Source organism: Stegostoma tigrinum, chromosome 9 (genome assembly GCF_030684315.1).
Source record: "Stegostoma tigrinum isolate sSteTig4 chromosome 9, sSteTig4.hap1, whole genome shotgun sequence".
NCBI lineage: Eukaryota > Metazoa > Chordata > Chondrichthyes > Orectolobiformes > Stegostomatidae > Stegostoma > Stegostoma tigrinum.
Genome location: NC_081362.1, coordinates 10,195,914 through 10,219,689, shown reverse-complemented (window position 1 = coordinate 10,219,689; position 23,776 = coordinate 10,195,914). Strand labels below are relative to the sequence as shown.

At 41.8% G+C, this 23,776-nt stretch overlaps 1 protein-coding gene and 1 long non-coding RNA gene across 4 annotated transcripts in view; both read left to right on the top strand.

The window, feature by feature from the left end:
• LOC132210030 (uncharacterized) overlaps window positions 1-7,728 on the top strand; it is a 41,300-nt gene extending 33,572 nt beyond the window's left edge. The window contains exon 3 of the long non-coding RNA XR_009446194.1: window positions 7,649-7,728. This is a non-coding gene — a long non-coding RNA (uncharacterized LOC132210030). The remainder of the gene's footprint in view (window positions 1-7,648) is intronic.
• A 627-nt stretch (window positions 7,729-8,355) lies between these two features.
• Window positions 8,356-16,566, top strand: LOC125455217 (bone morphogenetic protein 2-like). Of its 3 annotated transcripts, none has more exons than XM_048536934.2 (3): window positions 8,356-8,713; window positions 11,947-12,317; window positions 15,366-16,566. In XM_048536934.2, exons 2-3 carry the CDS (start codon window positions 11,954-11,956, stop codon window positions 16,208-16,210), a joined length of 1,209 nt encoding a protein of 402 aa, XP_048392891.1. In that variant the 5' UTR covers window positions 8,356-8,713; window positions 11,947-11,953; the 3' UTR covers window positions 16,211-16,566. The 3 variants fall into 3 exon arrangements, with proteins under 3 accessions (XP_048392891.1, XP_059504323.1, XP_048392890.1); XM_059648340.1 differs by lacking the exon at window positions 8,356-8,713 and adding an exon at window positions 10,543-11,336 and having other exon boundaries at window positions 11,999-12,317; XM_048536933.1 differs by lacking the exon at window positions 8,356-8,713 and adding an exon at window positions 10,543-11,336.
• The last annotated feature ends 7,210 nt before the right edge of the window (window positions 16,567-23,776 follow it).

Sequence of the window (23,776 nt, the reverse complement as noted above, 5' to 3'; positions counted from 1 at the left end):
AAATAGTAGAGATCACCAGTTTGGAAAGTGCTGCCAAGAGCTGCAAAGTGAGTTGTTGCATTGCATTTTGCTTATGGCACACACTGCTGCTTCTGTGATGAAAGTTTAACATGGTGGATGATCTGCTGATGGTGTGAGCTGCTATGTGCTGGATGTTGTCAAGCTTCTTCTTGTTGTTGGAGCTGCACCCATCCAGGCAGGTGAAGAGTCTACCACCGCACGCCTGACTTGTGCCTTGTAGGTGGTGGACAGGCTTCAGGGAGTTAGAAGGTGAGTTATCAACTGTACAATTTCCAGCTCTGAGCTGTTCTTGTAGCCACAGTATGTACAAGGTTGAAGGATCCAGTTCAACTTCTGGACAATGATGGCCCCCAAACAGTTAACACTGAGATTTGACAATGGCAATATCATTCAAAGTCAAGTGGTAATAGTACATTCTCTCTTGTTGGGGATGGTCATGCATGTGACATGAATATTATTTTCCACTTATTATCGCAACCCTGAATGTCATCCAGGTTTTGCTGCTCATAGACACAGGCTCAAGCTAAACTACCATTTTTATGTTCCTGGTAAAGTCACAGTGTAATTGTAACTTTAAACTGTAGCATCTGAAATTTCACACCTACCCTGAGAAATGCATGAAGGTGGAATTTCTCTGTACCAATACCCAATAGAACTTACCCATTAGAAATCCCAAAAACAGCTACTTTTCATAACACATGGTAGAGTACAAGTCTCTTTAGCAATTAGGTAGGAACATTCGAGTGAACTCAAGCGGAATAGCTCCAGAGGAGGACTGGAGTAATATTTCAACAGTGAGATATAAAAAATCCTGCTCAATTTAAGGGAATGAGAAAAAAAATGACAAGTGCAACACATGAGAAATAGAAGTAATATTTTTTCAAATGGTGAGGCTGAGTATTCTTGATTAGAAATGTAGAATCAAAGAATCATACAGTACAGAAGAAGCCCTTCAGCTCATTGAGTCTGCATCAACACAAAACTACACTAATCTTACTTTCTAGCACTTGGCCCATAGCTATGAATGTTATGATCATTCAGGTTCACATCCAAGTCAGAATAAGATGGCCATTCAAAGCCAGCTGAGAGGAAGTTATCAAAGGTGCTCAAGAGGAAAAACAGAAGAGGCAGTGACAGTAAATGGTACCCAATGAATTTCAAGACCACACTTACAACGTTCGAGGAAGTTAAACAATCTTACAAGGTTAGCAAAAGTAAGTAACTTAACAGCTAAGTGTCAGAACAACTGAGAGGCAACTGGTCACTCTCCATTCTAATATTCGGTCAGGGTACCAAATTGCATACTTTAGTTCCAATTAGAATTACCTTCTCACACATTCTGCAATTCCTTTAGCCCATTGAAGCTCTGAATCTATGTCCTGGTTTCCTCCTTGCAGCTATCATTACCATCCAATCTTTCAATCCTAAAATATCCCATGAAAAGTGGCACCATTGGCTCAGTGATAGCAGACTTGTGTTCCAGCAGCTCTGCAGGGATTTCATTGGAGGAGGTGCCTTGCTTCAGGTGAACAGTTAACTCAGGGGCATTTTGGCCTCTCAGCAGGACAGAAAACATTCTATGCCACCAAGACCAGGGCATTCCCCTGATATTTACACAACCCCTAAAGCAATTTTAAAAATTCTCATGTAGCAAGTGTAGAGATGTTCCTATTTTATCTTTACTCGTGTCTTTTGGGTGATGCTAACTTTGTTGCGATGGCATGCAGCAACACACTGTTGAATTCTCGACAGCACTCTCACTATGCCATTCCATCGTTTGATAAAAGTGTGAACCACTTAACTGTGAAGTAATATGATGGCCCTGTGCTGCCTCCTCCCCTCCCAATAAAACTGATTGAAGACAGCATATATGCATTATTTAGGGACTGGGAGTTGAAACTGAATGTTTTAACAATGTTAGTATTTCACTTAAAACTTAAATATATGGTAATAGTAGATGGTAGCATTAGTGCAATAATTATTTGGATTGATAAAGGTTTGCTTTGATGATGTGTACAACATTAGCTGAACTCTTTGAAGTGCTATTAAACCATATCAGCATATGATAACTGGTATGTGCTGGGAGCTGGTATCAGATATCTCAAAGGACCCCTTTTGTTCATAGCAGTTTTCATAACTATGCTCCTGTACTCCCTGTGCTCAAAGCTAAATTCTCAATTCTATTGAAAAATTCCTTTCCAAGCTTCCTAAATTGGAATTTTAGAAAGGCTTTAGAAGTTCAGCTCTGGAGACTGGAGCCTATGATTTAGGCCAATGATCTAGCACCGAGGGAGTCTAATTATCTAATTATCATTAGATGTTAGCCACAACACTGAAGAACTCCCCTGTTCTTCTTCAGATAATGCATGGTATGTTTTATACCCACCAAAGAATGCATAAGGGCCTTGATTTGACATCTCACCCTAAAGTTGACTTGTTCAACAATGTAGCACTGAGGGAGCACTACATTGTTGAACAAGTCAACTTTAGGGTGTGATGTCAAATCAAGGCCCTTATGCATTCTTTGGTGGGTATAAAACATGCCATGCATTATCTGAAGAACAGGGGAGTTCGTCAGTGTTGTGGCTAACATCTAACCCTCAACACAAACAGTATATTGATCTAATTAGTTATTTATCTCATTCTTGTGAGTAGGCCCAATTGTGTCACGTGTCACAAGTTGTGTGACACAATTTTACCATGGCAACAGCGACAACATTTCAAAAGCTCATTGGCTCCGAAGCACTTTGAGATATCCTGAAATCGTGTGAGACATGATATAAATATAGGTTCTTCCTTTACATGAATTAAGTACTAATGACTTTTTCTAAGTGTTTCAGTAATTAAAAAGCACAAAGGCAATATTCCTGGCTGTAAGGGTAGAATTACCTAAAGAAATAATTTTGTCCAAACAGTATGAATATTAAAGAGGTATAACATGACCTTTTGCACAAATCACTGGGCATGCAAAGTGTACGTGACAACATTTTTCATTGAGTTGAATATTACTAAAACAGTTTGTGAGCAATGAAAATTTTGTTAGCACAATCTGATTCTTAACTCTAACAAATTTTGGTCTTCAAAAATAAACTATATATCTGTTAATTTGTATGCTTATCAAAATGAGTGTAAAATACACTTTTATTCTGGTAAGTAACCACATTACCGGATTTCAATTTCAGTTTATGTTCAGGAGCACCAATATTTCAGTCTTCTGATCTTGGAAGGAATGCAAAAGTTGACTCTGGCACATCTAGTGGTGAAAATTTGTCATAATTCCTGCCCACTTCCAAGGACAGCAGGAATTCCTAACAACACAGTGATTGTATCTGCAGCAGGTCAAGAAAGTGGCTCACCACCACCTTCTCAAGGGCAATTAGGGATGGGAAACAAATTATGGCTTTGCCAGTGACAGTCATATTGCATTCAAGTTTTTTTCATGCATCAAATTAATTTACATTCTTTCAAATCTTATTTTGAAGGAGACAACAGTTCATACACAAACTGATTCTCTTTAGCGTATCAAAATATTCCTTTATTTCATTCTGATTGAGATACCTTGGTTTTAGAGTCAACAGACAAAAATGTTGAGGGAACTCAATAAGTTTGACACCAGTAGAAGAGAAGATCGTCACCAGTAAATATAATTTGAAAACGACACTCTTCAGTTCTAGGGTATTAATACGTTTCTCTGTTGACTATAATGCTGAGACATAAATATTGCAACGCATCCTATTGTATTTCAACATGTCTGAAAATACAGTTGAAGGTTTGAGCTGGCAAATATAGTTCACAGCATCTCATGGCTACTTAGCTAATAATTGTCTTTATCTTCAATGACACCCTTAACACCATAAACTTTTGTGCAAAAATTGATGTATTTCGAGTGACACCCTCAAGCATGCTGCATCACAAATAAGCTGTTTAATTTCAATGTGCACATGCTTTTCAGACATTATGATGATGCAGGAGTGCATGTCTGTAGCCAAAGGTGAGACGCTTTCGTATTAAAGTGGCTTTGAATTTGATCATATATTCTTTCAGCATGATACACCCAAGAGGTTTAAATTTCTTTTTGTCCCAATAAATATCCCGTGTTAAACTTTGTTTCAAGGTTCTTTTGTTTTAATTTGTACTAAAATAAAAATATTAGGCTGCATAGTTTCATTGTAAACTTGAATTCTGAATTTAAGTCTATTGATTATTGAAAGTGTTGTTGAAGCATTTTCAAACCGTGTGCTACAGTACAGCATTGTTGCCTAATGGGCTTAAATTTCAAAAATCATCTTTAGACCAGATTAAGGATACCCTGTATCCTGCATAATCCTATAACCTCACATACAGCTAATTGTACTTTACTGAGGCCTGGAAGGGTTGTACACTAAGTAGCTGTTTGCAAATCAAACTTAGTTCTTCATAAGTAATATAAAATATCATTTTAATTAGAGATTTGCTTTCATTTTTACATGGTTACCAGTAAATCTCCAAAAAATAAATTGCTGTTGTCAAATTTCTCCAAAGCAATTGAGTTGAAGTGGTGATCTAAATGGATAATATCCGGAAAATGCAATTTACAGACTAATAAAGCTGCTTCTGTGTTCTGGCTGGATTGAATCTCACCTCCTGCAACTTGCATTATCAGCTCGATCTGTGACTGAGATCAGTGGAACAGTTCAAAGCAACAATAAAAGTAATCTGCACCATAATAATTTTGATTAAAATTTGCTGTGTTGATCCTAGATAAGCAGCCTCTTAGCTGTCAGCATTTAGGGTTGTGATTTGTTGTCAAATTTAGACTTTACCTCTAGCATTTGGCAAAAACACCGAGCAACAGCAGCTGTTGCAGCTTCAAGAAGTGGACAGGCAAGATCTTGTTCCCTAGCTCCAACCATCACAAAGAGAGTAAGAAGCTGCAAATACCCAGTGTGGGGAAAGTAGCATCAACTCAATCAGATGTAGGGGAGTGTTATGATGGAGGAAGTTTCGCTTCCTGCTTGGAGAAACCAATGTATTCTGGCCTATGATGCTCACCAATGCCTTTTCCAAGGGCACATATATCACACATTTGCTTAGGCAATGAGTATATAGGATTAATGATGATGGAGGACATTATTGCAGTGCCTGATCATTGTTCGAAGCCTCATTATCTCTGTAGCCTCCTCCAATCTGGAAAGTCTCTGAAGAATCTGCCGTCCTCTTCATCTTTTCCTTCCATTACTCATTGTTGACGACAGTGACTTTCACCTTATGTTCTAGAATTCCCTCTCTCAACCTCCTTACCTCTTCTTTCCTTTGTGAAACTAACTGATTTTTTGTGAATCTGTTGGTTCTCAGTCAGAATGTCCCCTTCTTTGGTGTGGTGTGTCTGTTTTGATCTGCTTATGCTTTCCAGAAGCATCTCATGATGATTTACTGTGCGCAAAGTGTTATGTAAATACACAGCATTGTTGTTGGGTGGTGAGGGGCACCCAGTTATAGAGACATATAGTACGGAAACAGAACTTTATGTCCAACTACTCCATGCCTAACATAATTCCAAACTAAACTAGTCCCACCTGCCTGCATTTGGCCCATATCCCTCCAAACCTTTCCTATTCATGTACGTAATCCAAATGTCTTTTAAACGTTGCAATTGCAGTCATATCTACTTCCACAGGAAGTTCATTCCGCACAGGAACCACCGTCTGTGTAAAAAAAATTGTCCTCACATCTTTTCCAAATTTCTTTCCTCCCACGTTAAAAGTGTGTCCTCCTAGTTTTAAAATCCCACATGCCAGGGAAAAGACAACTGCTATGAACTCCACCTATACCCTTCTAATTTAGAAATTGTCTTCAAGTTGCCTCTCAACCTCCCAAGCTCCAGTGAAAAAGGTCCCAACTTATCCAGCAATTCTTCATAACTTAAACCTTGCTACTGAACATATACACACCATGGCCTGCTGTGTTCCTCCAGCTCCACACTGACACCAGCATTGGCAGTTCTTGCTATCTCTGAGTTATGTTGTTATAATCCTGCTTTATGCACTGGAGAACAATCGGGAAGGTGAATCACTTCCCATTCCTGGGCACACCATCTAATACACACCCCTAAAGGATGCAAGGTGAAGTACCATAGATAACGCATTACTGCTATTGACCAACCTATCAAGGAAAATTTTTGTAGGAAGATAGCAGCAAAATATGTCCCATTCCAAAGACCAAGATCAATGAAGAGAATTTCTGGGAAAAGGCTGAGTTTGATTTTCTAACTGGGTCCAATTTTAAAAACCCAACTTGAGTTTCAGGATTCAATGTAGGCAGCAAAAATATCTCTCCGTCCACATAAACTCATGGAATTTTCGGAGGGTTTCTGATAATTCCAATTCATCTCACTTATACAAGACCACAATATAATCTCGGTGTGTTCAAACAAAAAGTGACAACCAGTCAGCCTGCTCTCGAGAACGTTAACACTTCTCAGACAACGTTAACGTCCCTTAAATGGTCTTTCTGAAAGGGCACACGCACATCCGGCTAGATATGAAAACCACTTTGACCGCGCGTGGTCTTTTTTCTTTCTGTTTTAAACCTTGGTCCGGTGCTTCACTCCTTTCTCTTTGCAAGGTACCTGGGACTGGCTTCGTGACCAGAACCGCTGGGGAGCAGAGGAGGGCGCGTTTGCCCATTCAATCAGCGTCTGATGCACAAATGTTGCAAACTTGCAGCAGATCTGGATGTATCAGATATAATGGGAACTGCAGATGCTGGATGTATCAGATCACTCCTTAGATCCCTTTTCCTGAAAGCTCCCAGACCTGAAACGTTGACAGTTTCTCTCTCCGCGGCTACTGTCTGACCTGCTAGGCAGTTTTTGTGTTTGTGTATATCTTAGGTTTCCAGCGTCTGCAGTGTGGATTTTAGACTGTCCTTTCTGTCTCTCCGTCTTCTCCAAGGAGATTCCACTCTCTACCCACTCAATGAACAAGCAGTGGCGGCGGGCAAGTTGTCCGGGATATTTAAAACAGAAACTGAGAGCGGAACTCAACAAAGGCTTGTAAAGCGTTCTGGGGAGATTGATGAAAATTCGGGTTAAGAATAAGGGGCAGTTTCTCCAGCCAGCTTTCTAAGCAAAAAAAATCAACAGGACAACTTAGAAAGCACGTAAGGAAGAGGAGACAAAATAGAGAAATGAGGCATTTAAACTAAAGCGGACAAGGAGAGAGGGGGAATCAGAACACATGTATGTTGTACCCGTGTCTGGAATGAGATAGATCAGATGGTGGGGTGCTGGGGGGGGGGTGGGTGGTGGAGAAGGGGCGCAATTGGATGTTACGGCTGAATTGGGATCTTTTGGATCTGTCACGGTGCACAGAGGTGAGGTATGAATTAACAGGGCTATAAATAAGACTAATAAATAGCTCTATTAATCCCAATGCATGTTCTCTCTGGGCGCTCCCGGGAGATGTCTAATGCACACGTACGTATGTGTTGACGAATGTTGACTGAATTATAAAACGACCGGGTATTCACAACGTCAGAAATAAAACAAAAATCGGGAAATACACACAGCGGAATTTGTTGGAGAAACTCAGCAGGTCTGAACAAGGGTCACCAGACTTGAAACGTTAACTCAACTTTCTCTCTCCAGAGATGCTGAAGAAGGGTCCCGACACAAGACGTCAGTGTTCCTGCTCCTCTGATGCTGCCCGGCCTGCTGCGTGTCTCCAGCTCCACACTGCGTTATCTCTGACTCCAGGATCTGCAGTTCTGACTGTCCCTGCCGGACCTGCTTGAGCTTCTCCAGCCATTTGTGGTTGTGTGTAACCCATAACATCAGTCCGCCTGCCATCGGTATTATGGATTAGTGTGTATGTTATGAATTTGGTGTGTGCATTGAGGATTGCCATGTGTGTTAAGGATTTTACGTGCGTATTGTGGTTTCGCTGTCACACAGCGATTTCAATCTCTCGGTGGGGTTTTACATATTTGTCCCGACGTTTGTGAACTGGACCTTGTTGAAAATTCTGATAGCTGGCGGTAAATGCATATACCCCTTACCCCACTCGGATGTCTGAGGAGTGCGGTGATAATGGGAGCTGAGGAGTGCAGTGATAATGGGAGCTGAGGAGAGCAGTTTTGTTTAAAGCAACAGTTCTCTCTTTCTGTCTGACGGAGAAACTCTATGACAGTATGTAGGAAGTTCTCTGTGTCACAGACACAGCATCAGTCAACCTGTTTACACTCTTAAACAGAACCTTGTTTTTCTAAAAAAAATACAAAAATCCACTGTGATGTAATGACGTTAGATGAAGATCGTCTCTGAAATGAATGAGTCACTTCATATCTGTAAACATTCCCAATGCCAGCCACAATGCCGAATCACTAAAGGGGAGTGAGTGAGTGAGTGAGAGAGAGAGAAGAGTGAGAGAGAGAGAGTGAGTGAGTGAGAGAGAGCCCTCACATGAGCGACTGTGAAGTCATTCACTCGGAAGAACTGACTTGCTGCGAGATGCTTTAAATCGGGCGCCCGGAGCCTCATCTCGCGTTTCGTTTCACACATGCAAAGATTAACTTCTGGTCTCTCCGGGATTGCTCACTCAGTGAAATGATTCGCCTTTCCTTCCCGTTCGGCACTTTTTCATCAAATCCCGCTGACAGGAGCAGCCGGGTTTTGGGGTGCAGCAGCGTGGTCTAATGCAACATTCTCCATCAGGTAAAGGGGAGTGGGAAGATCTGAAATTTCACTCATTTGGTCATTTGAGTCGTTCAACTGCAGCGAGCCAATTGCTGCTTTTGATTAGAGGGTGCAAGATTTATTTGATAAACTTACAATTACTCTTAACCTTTATTTCGTCCCTAGTACATCCTTTGTTTTTACTTGATTTTATTTTTCATACAGCACACACATCTTTTCATCCCTAATACACAGCCATGTCCCAGAATCGTTACTACATTCTCTCTTGTCATACACATGTTCTGCCGCCGGTTTTAAATTTCCTTCTCTCTCTCTTTCACTTTATCTTGATCTTAGACTGCCTCTTCCCACTGTGCACGGCGTCACACCTGTACGGTCTGTATTGTTTTTAAAACTTTTGTTTTCGATATATTGATGGTTTAAAGTTGTAAATTGAAGTGGTTGTTGCGTGTGTGTGTCGGAGGGGAGGGAAGTCACGGGGGTGGGGGGAGGTGAGTGTTGTGAGGGGGAGGAGGGAGCTGATTCCGATCTGTGCTGAGCCGAGTTTCAGGATGATTTTACTTCTCTCTCTCTCTCTCTCTCTCTCGCGTTCCGAGAGAGTTGTACAAAGAAGCCGTTGTAAAAGCAAGCTGGAAATTCAACCCTCTGGCCTTTTGCTGTGTTGACCAGGAGTTGGCGCTCTGGGCTCTCTCTCTCTCTCTCTTTGTCGAACATATATCAGACCCAAAATCTTGTTTCGTTCAGGGGGTGTTGGGGGAGGCAAGACATCCCAAAGCGAGTGGCAAGTGCTTTTCCAACATTGCATCCCTGAGTGACCTCTCTTCTTGAAATCCTCACTGAGGGAACCAAACCAGAACAAAACAGCCGAAGAATAGAAGTCTGAGCTAAACTCTCAGACTTTGGTCCTGTCACCGAGGGGAAAGCGCACCGTTCTCAATTTCCCGACACCCCACCCCCACCCCTCCCTCACCACTCCCCCCCCCCCCAACCCTCTGGGGATGAATGGAACCTCCTATAACGTGTGGATTTCTGAGAGCCCAGCCGTGTCTGTCCCAGCGTGAGTTCCCAATCCCATTGCTGTGAGCGCCGAGATGATATCTCGGCATGAACAAGAGTAAATAAACCTCACACGTACTGCAGAGAGGCTTCTGAATTCTGGATCGCCTTAAGAAGTGTTCCTCGGATCTTTTTATTTGTGGGGAGGGGAGCGCGGAATGGACAGTTCAGAATTCAATTAATTGCGATGACTTCTCCCGCCCCAAACCCCCACCCCTCACAAGCAGAACCCAACTATGTTATCAACGGGATCTGGCCTTTCGAATGACCGACCCCATTGATCGGTAGATTTGGTTTGGATAAACACCGGGGTCAGAAAGCGCGCTGGACTGGGCCAGTCTGGAGGGCGTTGGGTGGGGTGGGGGCTGCGATGGTGTCTATGTATGTGTGAAAGGATATTTTAAAGAGGCGCGTGTGGCTAACAAAAAAAATGGCATTTATATTTTGCTGCGCTGAGTTGCCATTTCTCTATCCCACCAAGCCTCCCCCACCCACCCACCCACCCATACACACACACACACACACACACACCAAAAAATAAAACATAAAATCACGCAACGTCCAATCTGCTGCCCCGGCGTTAATCCTCTTGGCAGAGAAATGTTTTGTGCTATTCCACCCCCAACCCAAGTCAAAGATTCAAACTCTTGCTCTGATCTCAATGTCGAGATTGTGACAGGAATCAATTATCGCATTTGATTGGCATCAAGCGTCATTGACGTGACATCAGCCGGCAAGCAGATCGTATATATATAAAGCCGCTTTCAATTACTTATGCAGCAGAAGCGGGAATCAGCGTTTTAAACAAAAACCTTACTGAATATATATATATATATATATGTATATATATGAAACCCTTCACTCACTCTAGATTGTGTGTTTGTTGTGTGTGACTGTATATATGTATATATAAATATATATGGGCCACTGTGTTAAGAAATGATGGACTTTCCTATAGCGCTCATTGCCCGGGGCTTTGTGAGTGAACCGGACGATTTGCTTGGACTCCGTCGCCGTTTTCGGGTGTATTTTCGACACAGAGATCTGAAAGCAATGTTCTGACCCCCTCTTCGCCTGCTGTTGATGGGCGTGAAGGGCTGCACTGCCCTCTGGAGAGCTTCCCAACACCCGGGCAAGGGAGGAAGAGAGCGAAAGTGTGGAATAAGCAGCGAGCAAATGCGGGGCACAGGGAAGAGCAGAGAGGAACTGGTTCGATTCCTGGTCCCTGGACGGGAATAGCTCGGCGGAGTCCCGCGGCGGTGCTAGACTCAGAAGGGATAAACCGAGACGAGGGTCAGAGAGGGAACCGAACTCACCTCCTTCCTACCAACAACCCTCCCTCCCTTTTTTCTGGATGTAACAAAAAAAAAGCAGCCGCGGTGAAGAGACAAATAATCGCCTGAACTTTTCCTCTCCCGCCTCTCAAAACCAGATGCTCCGGCGCCTCGATTTGCGGGAGGGGGGGACCAGAGTGAACCGGGGACGGGGCTAGCGAAGGGCGGCAGCGCCCGCGGACCGAGTCGGAGCTGCCCGCGTTTGAATGGACCGCTGCTTTCTCTGAGCGGGGCGCCTGTTCAAGGGAAAGGTAACGCGGGCACAGGAGCAAGTGTGTGTGTGTGTGTGTGTGTGTGTGTGTGTGTGAGTGAGTGCATGCATTCTGCTACAGCCTAACCCAGGACTCAGGAAAGAGACAGAGCACCTGTATACGTCTGCTGTCCATCCAGACAACCCCCACCACTCCCCTCAACTATCTGATGTGTCCCACTCCAGACAGATACAACAGCTCAGACAAACATAAACAAGACGGCTCTCTCTCCCACACACACGTGTGTGTGCACTTTCTTTTGGTCTCCCTTGCTTTATTTAATTCCTTAGTATTCCTCCTAAGAAAATTATGTCATTCCACTTCTTGGTTGCTGACTCATTCAGAATTAAAGTTAGATCTTTTTTTAAAATAGTCTGCTTCTATGTTTTTGTTTCACTCTTTACACACTGGAAGGAAAAGCTTTTATGTTTTAAATTTTACATCTTTCCACTCCTCCTTATGTCATTATATAGCTCTCCTTATTTTTACCCCTTTAAGTCTCTGATCTGTGTGTGTGTGTGTGTGTGTGTGTGTTACTGTTTGTGATCCTGCAATAAACCCCGTTTCTCTCTCTTTCTCCCCCCCGCCTCCCCCTTTCTCTCCCTCTCAGAGACACGATGACCGCCGGTAGACGTTCTCTGATGGCGCTCTTGCTCTGTCAGGTTTTATTCGGAGGCTCGGCCGGACTCATCCCCGAGGTGGGCCGCAAGAGATTCGCCGAGCAGTACGCGAACTCGGCTCCCCCGCAGACTGAGGACCTGCTGCAAAAGTTCGAACTGCGGTTCCTCAACATGTTCGGCCTCCGGCGCCGCCCTCACCCCACCAGGAACGCCGTCATCCCGCAGTACATGGTGGATCTGTACCGGCTGCACTCGGGCGAGGAAACCGAGCGGGGACAGGCGACTGACACCTGGGTGCTCTCCCAGTTCCCCGAGAGGTCGGCCAGTCACGCCAATACCGTCAGGAGTTTCCACCATGAAGGTAAGGGGTGGGGGGGAGGAAAGGTGAGGCAACGCAGGTAGCCTCGGTGACACCTCACACACACCCCCCAACAGAAAAGAAGCCCCAAACTCTCTCAGTCTGGGAGTTAAGATCAAAACCTGTCACAAAAATCATCCACATACAAACACACAGGTAAACTTCAGCTCTGTAGGGGCACAGCAGACAACGCCACGCACGTTCCTGTCCATAGATCTCGGCAGGGAGTCTGTTTATCCTTCACTGTTTTGTACATACAGTGTCAAGATTCTTTAGCCTTCACCATTACATGTGTAGACTCTTTATCCTTCTCTGTGTTGTATGTATTTAGGATCAGGAGTCTTTATCCTTCACTGCTATACATAGGGTCAGGAATCTGTTTATCTTTCACTATTTTCTATATATTTAGGGTCAAGAGTCTTTATCCTTCACAGCTATATATAGGGTCAGGAATCTGTTTATCCTTCACTATCTAGACAGCCTACCTATTCTTGGGGAGTGCCTGCTTGAAATCAAGATTGCACACATGTACTGTCCATCTCACCGACGTTCTTTTGAAACAAAGAATACAAAGTGTTGGAGAAACTCAGCAGGTCTGGCAGTATCTGTGGAGAGAGAAAGTTGTTCCGAGACCAGTGACCCCTTCTTGCGTTCCCTGTGACTTGGTGACTGGGCTTTCACAGCTCGTTGAGCTTAAAGCAAGTACAAACTCCCTCATTCTCTCTCTCTCTCTCTGTCGGTCTTCCCACTGTTAATGCTAGCCGTGTCTGCGGTAGGGTTTATTGTTTTGGGGTGGTGTGCCTCAGAAATGGAGGGGAGAAAAAACATTGTCTTTGCCAACTCAAATACATCGCGTGTTTTACAGCAGAATGGGATATGTGGTAAATGATTGGCTTAATTTTGTTTTTGACGCGTACATTCCAGTCGATTAACCGTGCAACGTAAATGACCATAAATATTTGTTCCGAGGAGCTCACCAGCCTTATCTTATCAGGGTCTCACTTCTTGTTTGCGGAGAGACTTTTTACCTTGATTTTGCCAGAACCCTTCGTTTCAGGAGGAATGCCACATCTATTTAGCAGGGGTCACACAAACACACACAAAGGTACCACGAATTTGATACTTTAAAATTCCCTCCCACATACGCACACGCCGGAGAACGAATCCTTTAGTCGTTTCATGCAGATCTCTGAATTATGGATATTGCGGTCCTGCAGAATTTTAGCAACGCTTTAATAGCAATTAAGACCGTATAGGGCGGGTTTGGCGTGTGTGTGTGTGTGCTTTTTCTAGGGGGGGCGCTGATGTTATCCATACAAGTTTTCTCCAGGAGAGTGATGGGAGATGAGATCCCAAGTGGATTAAATTTGATCCCCGAGTACTTTCATTCGGCTGCAGTGGGACCCAGATCTCGCGCCTGTTGGAATGGTAACTCTCATCCATCTCGACGCGTATATCCCTGAATTCGGGTTGTACGTGTCTTAAAAGTTTGCAGGGCTGTTACACATCAAATAGGATTCGCATGCATGACTTTGTGCACGAGGATATGGAATTAATATCTCTCCCCACCCCGCTAAAAGAAAACGATAGCCAGTCTTATTAAAGCACCGCGTTCAGAGAGGGAATTCTAATGCTGCGTCTGATGCCAATCTTCTATCTTTCGCCGTTTCGGTATCTAGAGATCCTAAGGCCCGGAACGCTCCATGCGGACTCAGAAGCTGTTTTCCTTGCCTTATACCAAGTTTATTTAACGTAACCCGGTTGAAGTCTTGCACATAAACTGCAGACACACACACACACGCACACAAACTGCACACGCACACTGGCACTTCAATTTTATTTCGAACCTATTCAGATTCAGTTACAAACGCAGTTCATTGACCCCACCCATCACATCCCAGCTGAAAACTAGCGTGAAACAATGACCCTGTAAATTAAGCATGGGGTGGATAATCCTCGAACAAGGGCAAGTCCTGAAAAAGTTAGAGCTGTGTGTTCCAGGCTGCGTTAATACCCATACAGCACACTTGAACAAATACACAGATGGGCACATTGGCAGTGAGTTAAACAATGCAGCGTGTTTAGAATGTGAATGGATCTATTTAAAAAGTTGCTGCAGGGGCTAAACCATTGAAAAGTAATTACAGAATACCGTGCAATCTCTTGTATGAGCCAGAAGTTTACAAGTGGCACACATGTGGCGATCAAGGGGCACCGTGCTTTGGTCTAGATCAGTATTGTGCTGGTATTAGTCAAGAGAGTTGCACATGATTTGGTCAGAATGCACTACCCACCTTGCCACCCAACCCCTTATAATTCTGTGCACCTTTGTGGCAAGTCAATCTAAATGCACCCTGCAAACAATTCAGCAAAGCTGAGTGAATGAGCGCTGTTCATTTTTTGCAGGTTTCACAGAGGAATTCTTGGCCACTCAAATATCTCAGGTTATATTCCCCACACAGACCCATTTCTTGGAATGTGGTCATGTTCTGAATGTGGTGAATGACACTGATGCAAAAGTAAAGAAGTCAGTTGGATTACCAAGCATGAGTCCAGTGGGGGCTCCCTGGTTACGTTTGCTGTTCCCAATTGCTGAGGGTTAAAACCAAAAGTAAACTGATCATCTTAAATATCTTCTGTTTCCAATCCAAACCTTCCCTCAAACCCTCATATGCAAGTATCATTTCAAAGTCTACAGTGTGATGAAGTAAGGAAGTAGATTGTATTGTGTTTTGAACATAATCAATTGAGTCAGGTTATTTACTCACAATTATTTCTCATATTAAATGGTTTAGATATACCACAGTTTTAATGTATTTTAATGTATAATTGTAACAGATTACTAAGGAGAGAAAATTATCTTTTATTGAAAGCGTCCAATGATGAGATTAGTATTTAACATTTATGTTGATATTGTGGTTAATACATTTTGTAATCATTAACTCACACATTGAATAGTTGCGATTTATGGTACCATAATGTATCAGATTAGCCTCACCAGTGAGCTTTGCAATGTGGCTAGTGGTGATTCTGATGTCTTTCTCATTTTAGAACTACTGGAGGATTTGCCTGGTGCCAGGGGAGGGGTAGTCCGTCGTTTTTTCTTTAATTTAAACTCTGTACCGAGGGAGGAGCTCATCACCTCGGCAGAACTGAGGATCTACCGCCAGCGGGAACAAGAAGCCTGCGCGAACTCCAGCAGCGGTTACCATCGCATCAATGTTTATGAGATTCTCAAAGCAACGGGGTCATCGTCCAGTGATCCCATCACCCGGTTGCTGGACACAAAGGTGGTACATCACAATGTGAGCAAATGGGAGAGCTTTGATGTCAGCCCTTCTGTTATGAGATGGACCGCACAGGGCCAGCCCAACCATGGGTTTATGGTGGAAGTCATTCACTTGGACAAAGAGTGCAGACATTCAAAGCGACATGTCAGGATCAGTCGGTCTTTGCATCAAGATGAAGAAAGCTGGCCTCAGATGAGGCCTTTATTGGTGACGTTTAGCCACAATGGTAAAGGACACACTCTTGAGAAAAGAGTGAGGCGTCAGGTAAAACACAAGCCCAAGAAGAGGTCCAAGTCGAGCTGCAAGAGGCATCCTTTATACGTAGATTTCAGTGACGTGGGGTGGAATGACTGGATAGTGGCACCTCCAGGATATCATGCCTTTTACTGCCAAGGAGAGTGCCCTTTTCCACTAGCAGATCATTTAAACTCAACAAACCATGCCATTGTGCAGACATTGGTGAACTCAGTCAATGCAAACATTCCCAGGGCATGCTGTGTCCCCACGGACCTCAGTCCCATTTCAATGCTTTATCTTGATGAGTACGACAAAGTTGTATTAAAGAACTACCAAGATATGGTTGTGGAGGGTTGTGGATGTCGCTAAAGCAGAGAAAGAAATTTATCACAAAAAACTTGACACTTTACTATTTCCCAATGAAGACACTATTTATATAAAAATTAACAAAATAGAAACATCTATTTTGAAAATATATTTATGGTTACTTAAAAAGAAATTGGGAAAATAAATATTTTAATCAGAGAATTGTTCCTTTTAAATGGTGTTTAATTGTATTTCAGATGTACATGTTTATACGGGTTTAACCCCCAACACATGAAGTATAATGGTCGAATTCCTATTTTGTATTTATTGCTATTGTAACCACTTTTTAGAAAATAGCTAATTTGTATTTATATGTAATCAAAGATAAATATAGGGTTTGTACATAAATCGCCAATCCACATCTGTCTGAAGTCTATATGCTTGAAAGAAAACTTGCAATGAAACCTTTTTTCTCAGCTGGGGGCAGGCAAACTAAGAATCTGAAATGTTTCAGAACGTGTACCGACGTGAGTCCCACAATTTCAAAGCGCTTTCTGACATGTGGCACATTAAAATTTTTGGCATAGCAATCTTGAAAAGCTTACCGATAATAAGATGAAGGGTTTAGGGACTGGAATGCATACAAAAGTAATTGTAGTGAGGTCTAAATAGCAAACAGTGTAAAATAACACTGGGCTGCTCCTTGTAGTTTACAGGTGGTTAAATTAGATAGAGGCCAGAGGCAAAATGGACCCGTTATTCAACTTCCAGTGAGGTGAAGCGTGAATGCTGGGAAAAGTTTTAAATCCCATCTTTAAAGGGAAGTAAGTGTGCCAACTGAGAGCTTCGTAAGCAATGGTTGCTTGGCTCTGTGAGATTACTCCAGTTTCTGATGCAATAGGGTGTGATTTCAAGGTTGTTCAAGATTTGACCAAGTAATTTAGTTCGACCAAACTGAAATAGTACGTTTTCAGCTTAGATCTGAAACTAAGAGTTTCAATTAGTTAATATAAATGAACCCATTCCCCTCTTTAAAGAAAAGCAGGAGGATTGCTGCTGGAGTCCTTACCAATATTTCTACCTCAACTGAAACAGATTATCTGGTCAACTGTATCATTGCAAATTGCATTAGCCTACTCAACACCAATACTTATGATTCAAATGTGATTCATTGAACAGGAAACACTTTGAGATGTCCTGACTACTTATATAGAGCTATTACACCAGTTATTTTTTAATTCCTTCATGAAGATGCTTTATTTAGTCACCTAAATGAAATTGTTTTAAATCTACATGCAGATTCAGGTTTATTTACAAATGCACAAAACATTATTAATTACTGCACCACATTAATTAAACGTTTTAAAGGAAGCATCCAGATTTAAAAATGTGAAATACGTTTAGCTTGTTATCGGCATTGAAAAATAATGGAAATTGGAGACCTTAATATTTGCCAGCACGATACAAAGTACAAACACCAGGATAAAACTTTTCAAAAGTTTTCAAACTATTTTGTCAGATTTTCATTAGCAGTTGTGACATTATTTTGAGCCACAAAATGTCCTCCAAAGCAAATAAAAGCTTTGTGAAGAACTGCTAGCCACAGATACTGCAAGTGCTCTTGCAAAGAATTCATTAATATTTACCAGACAAGACAAAAAGCATTGAAAATGATGCAATGTACATTCCTATACTTTATTTCCACCTCCCACTCTCCCCTGTCAAGAGGTACCTTAGGATAATAATTGCTTACTTCTTACAGCAGAAATATACATTAAACAAAATAGCTGTTTCATGTCACACGACATCATGTTTTTCTTAAACTGAGATTTAGATAGAATCTGTGTAAGTCACTAGGAAGGTTAACATCACCTTTTGACCCTGTCACAACAGTGACTGCTTAACCACAGAAAATAGATGCACTTATCGGTTATCTTGTTTACCATGAACTTTAGTGCTTCCACCATTTACCTTCAGCCCCAAACATCTTTAAACACAGATTAAACAATTAAGTGCAACTCAGTGTCAATTCAGAATCTTCCTCTTACAAAGATTTACTCAAGAACATTAGTATCTTTGACCATTGAGTATTGTGGATTTTACCATTTGAATGGAGACAAGGCCACTACTTCCTTATTTACTACATATTGAATTATTTTATCCAATTACTTTCAACCACAGATTTGAAGAAAGCTCGACAAGAGGCCACTCCCTGAATGTCAACTTCTACCATTACATTAAGCAACCTTTCAATCTGGATGCTTGTTTAAAAGATTGCATTGCCCACTTCCTCCAAAACCTTAGTGATGACTCAGATACATATTCTCTTGACCAAGAGAACAAACGTTTCCAGCCTTGCTCCTTGGACTGTGTGGAATTAGCTGATCCCCGTTGTGGAGGCACTATGAGTACTACAGTTTGTCATAATATTCCTGGAAAATAATCATTTTTTGAGACTTGGAAGACATGCACAAGGCACAGATACAAAGATCCTAGAGCCTGAATATCCTGAAAACTTTCATTTTCAGCTCACGCATAAAGAATGAACATAAACTTATTGACATTCTGGACTCCATCAAACCGAACTCTGGGAGCAGCCAACGTATGTGTACGAAAAGAAGGAGGAAAAATCAGTCAATTAACAGTAGTGTGTGCATACATCAAAAACCGAATCAATTAATATTATGCCAAATAATGCCGCTGATAGCGCAGCAGGTAAATATTTCTAATGGTGGAACACTGAGTTGGAAAAACTCTCAAGTCTTGTGTTTTGGCCGTTTTAAATGGTTACATCAATAGATACACTGTAATAATGTCCAAAGTTGTTTGATACAGTGAGATACCATTGATGATAGACATAAATCAAAGCCTTCAAAAGAGGGGTGAAGACCATTGGCAACTTTATAAAGTTCAAGACAAATATACATGTACATGAGTACATATTTTGCTCCATTAGCTTTGATGCTAACATTTTCCACTTCTTATTTTTCTTCTACTCTCGCCAGAATTAAATTCTAAACTATCCCAAAGGCAAAGCTGGGACGGTGGTAGCGCCCAGTGGCAGTGGACTGTAAAACAAAGACCATTGATTAAGTGGGGCCCTTGTCTCAGCAATTATCTGCAGGCTAACTAGCCGATCTCCACCTTTACTGTCACTGATATGTAACTACCGAGTTGGTTTCTAGACTTCGAGTAAAGTCTAGTACATGACTGGAGCAACCGGAGGAGCAGTGAATGCTGCATTGTTGGTTGTTGAAGGGACTCTGCGTTCAAAATTGGATCTTAAGATAAGGTTAGAATTACAGTTAAGGTATACGTCCGTCAAAATCCACCAAAGGTTGCCCTATCCCTTAATTACTGAATAATATGTATGATTTACTGTGTCCAGTTGCATACTCTGTTACAAATAGTTGTGCTACACTTACTGGATTATGCAGTGCCTTCTTGATTCTTGTGTCTCGAGGGAAAAACTTGCAAACGTTTTCAGAGTTTCTTTCGGTTATCTGACGGTGCTGCTCCCCCATGCAATAGCTTCATAATTTATTTCGTGAGAACTGCACAGACTAGGCACCAGATTTTGTTCTGGAGGCTTTCTTTTAAAAAAAGTTCACACGCTTCTTTTTCCGTGACATATCATGTTCGTTCAGATTACTGATGCTGTTATCAAGTTTGCCTGAGGTATCCAATGGTAACATTTGCACATTCTTTGGAAAGCAAAGTTTTGCTGTTTTGCTGCAATTTTAAAGTGACTAGATATTTTTGTGCTTTCCCATTGCAAAACATAAACAAAAAAAAACGCGCTAGTGTGGGAGTTCCAGCTAGAAACGCCGTGTTTATTTTACTGCGTTTATTTTTAATTCGCAGACATCAAACTTCAATGTGTAAACGCTTTCAGCGCTCGCTGACTCTCCATTTGACCTATAGATGGCAGGTTTTGTTGAGCTGAATTCTCAAATGCGAGAGTACCTAAACGTTTTGTGTTTGTGGACAGACACGCACAGCAGAAAGATTTCATGCTGGGCTCCCGTGCCGTGGAGATTTTTTTCTGATTTCAGCTGGGCCGTTTGCTGTGAGCATCTTCAAAGCTGGAGCGAAAGAACGTTCTCCTGTTGTTTTTTTATTCCTGATTATATTAGAAGAGGACAATCCGCGGTGAAATAGATTATCGTTGTTTATGATTGCAACATGAATAAAGATTTTTTTCTGAGAGCACTTAATTATGATCTGAGGAAGGCCGTTTGACCTTTTTTGGTTCAGCAAAAGTCTAGTTAATTCGTAAATGACGCCTAGTGATTTCCAACTTGACATGAGTATCTGAAATTAGGTTGGGTATCCCTTCAGTGAATGAATGATGGGTGGAACGCTTCAGAGTGACTACTTCTGTGTCTTAAATTTTGTACAATTTTGATAATTAGAGTCATAGAGTTAGACAGCACAGAAACAGACCCTTCAGCCCAATGCATCCACGCCGAAAAGATATCATAAATTAATCTGGTAAAATTTACCAGCATTTGGCCCATATCCCCCAAACCCTTCCTATTCATGTACCCACCCAGATGCCTTTTAAATGCTGTAATTGTACCAGCTTCCACCACTTCCTCTGGCAGCTCATTTCATACACACACACCGCCCTCTGCGTAAAAAAGTTGCCCCTCAGGTCCTTTTAAAGCCTTTCCCCTCTAACCGTAACCCTATGCCCTCTAGATTTCTACTCCCCTACCCTGTGGAGAAGACCTTGCCTGTTCACCCTACCGATACCCCTCATGATTTTATAAACTTTTATAAGGTCACCCCTCCACCTCTAAGCCTCCAGGGAAGATAGCCCCAGCCTATTCAACCTCTCCCCATAGCTCAATCCCTCCAACCCTGGCAACAGCATTGTAAATCTTTTCTGAACCCTTTCAAGTTTATTTGAAATAATATCCTGTTGCAATGTTATCTAACAACAGAGCAATCTTCTACGTCTGCAAAGGCTCACCAATCAGTTATTTTGTTTCAGATGTAAAAAGTTTAATGGCTTCCCGTGAAGTTCCTGAAAACCAAGACATTCTGCACTGGGGATGAGCCATATGGCTCTTTACATTTAAACAAATCCCTAATTTCTCGTGACCAGATCTGTATGCAATATTAAAGGTTTGGCTGACATCTATAAATTCGGACCATTATACCACAATGACTAACTTTCTGCTGGTTTGGCCACATCACCCAACATCCCATTGACTTTGGTGCTCTGCAATTACTGAACATACCAAGTGTTGAACCTATTGAAACAAGTAGGAGATCAGTCAGCTCACTTGGCTGGGCAGTTGATTTGCAATGCCAAGTGACACCAACAGTGTAGATTCACTTTCTAAATCAGCTGATCAGCCTGTTCCTTTGCTTGAGGCATGGTGACCCTCAGGTTAAACTGAAACCAGTCTCATGAGAGAGTAGGACTATGGTGACTGCCTGTTAACCTGACAAAAGTCCATCCCAACTTCTTCATGAGTCTGCTATGGCTTCGTTTGCTGCTTTCTCATCTCAAAATGTATTCTCATGATTTCAGCCTTGATTTAACATCTTTAGTGCTGAAGTGAAGACTGACACTCCAACGCAATGCTGAAGGTGTACTGCACAGTCCTAGGCTCTACTGTTTGGATGGGATGTAAAATCAAGTTTCCATCTGCCCTCTCAGGTGAATCTTAAAAGATTGCGTGCACTTTTATGAAGACGAGCAAGGAAAGTTATTGCTCACATCCAACAATGTTTATTTCTTAATCAACATCAGAAAAAAAAATCTGGTCATTGTTGCATTGCTGCCTGTGGGATTTTGCTGTGCATAAAGTGGATGTTGAGCTCACGGCATTACAACTATAACTGGACTTCAAAAAGTCCTTTGTCGCCTGTAAATCCCTGCGATCATGAAAGTCATCATATGAGTACAAGCCTTTCGCTTAGTAAAAATGTCAACATTGTTCAAAGAGCTGGTGTGTTATCTTTTGGCCCTGTACGTACCATTCTATAATAAAGCTGCAGTCCCTGTGAAACTCTACCCCACTGGTATCCTCATCTTCAGAAGAGGGAAGAAAATGAAAAGAAATCATGAATTCACTCAGAGCTGTGCTTGCCCAAAAAAGAAGTTCTCAAATAGACACTCAAGTTTATGATGTGCTGCTTCAGCTACAACTACATATCACTAACTCCTAAATGCTGGGCAAAAAAAAAAGCCCCATTTATACAGTAATCTGTCGCACGGTTTATTTGAAGCTTCTCATTTTGTTCATTTCTGCGATTTTTAAACAGAAATGCTCATATGGTCTAAATTTAAACTGAAACAACTTGACCACACTGGCAGAAGTAAATTGCTGTGGAATTACCCTCTCATTGAATCGTTGCCTTCATTCATTTCAGGAGCAGCAAGTCATTATGTGCCCCGTCCAATGTAAAGTTCAGTGAAAGTCTGACAAATATTTTAAAGGAAAGCTGACTGCGGAACAAATGCTAAATTTCAAAGGGTAATTTCACTTCCTGATACAGTGAGGCTGTTGCAAGCATAATGGTTTGTTTTCATTTCGAAACTGTAAAAACCTTACATTAATCCCAGTGTGGAAATTATATTCTCATCCATTCCAAAGATCTCCTGCACTAAGCATTACTCACACATAACTTTCCTATCTGCTGAGTATAATCACAGTATTTCTATTCCAGCAGTGTGCACTTACAAAATGCACACTGTACTCTCACTGTACTGGAATTTTTTGTTCCACTTGAATGCAGAAACTGGGGCCAGTGCCTAAGCCATTTGGCTTTGTGTAAGAAATAAAAGAACCACCTTTTATCTCAGTAACATTACAATCTGTATATACCTTGATGCTCAGTAAGCATGCTCATAAAATCAGATCTGCTAGAGTTGTAAAGAATATTCTGGGAAAAAGAAACACCAAGTCCTGGAAGTATACATACACATAAACACAGCCACAGTCCTCTGTAACTCCCTGTTCGGAATGCACGCACTGAGAAAAGGAACTTGGAATGTAGCATTATAGAAACAACTGCCCCACTTTTGTCCACAAGCTGATTATTACCTCGAACTTGATGAGTGAAGTTCACCCCACTGTAACAGAAAATAATGCTGTGCAAATAGAATTCTTTTTCATAATTTAGGGCTGAGAAACATTTTGAGTTTCATCGTAGCCAAACATTTTCTTTGCATATGTCACTTTTAGAAATGAAATTTGTAACGACTTGTATATTTTCTGTGGTGTTGCTTTTTTTTTACAGAAACCAAAACAATTATTACATCATATTATTAAAGACATTGCAAAGATTTTCCCATGTGTGCTGTACTGATTTGATTTACACTGGCATAAATGACATCTTTGCATTTAATCATTTTGGTAGAATATTGCAACTGTTTATGGAATCCCAGGAGAAGATGGAATGCAGGCTTCGCAAATAGTCCAACTGTTCAACACTAAGTTGCTGGGTAGTTGCACAAATTCAGGCCTTAGCACCGTCCTTTGAATCGTGGTATGCCATGCTTCAGATTGTCTCAAATATTTTCCTAGAACCACCTGAGCCCTTAATTGCCACATGTAATATTTGACAATCATTTACACCAACAATCTCTGTCTGGTATTAAAAGTATTT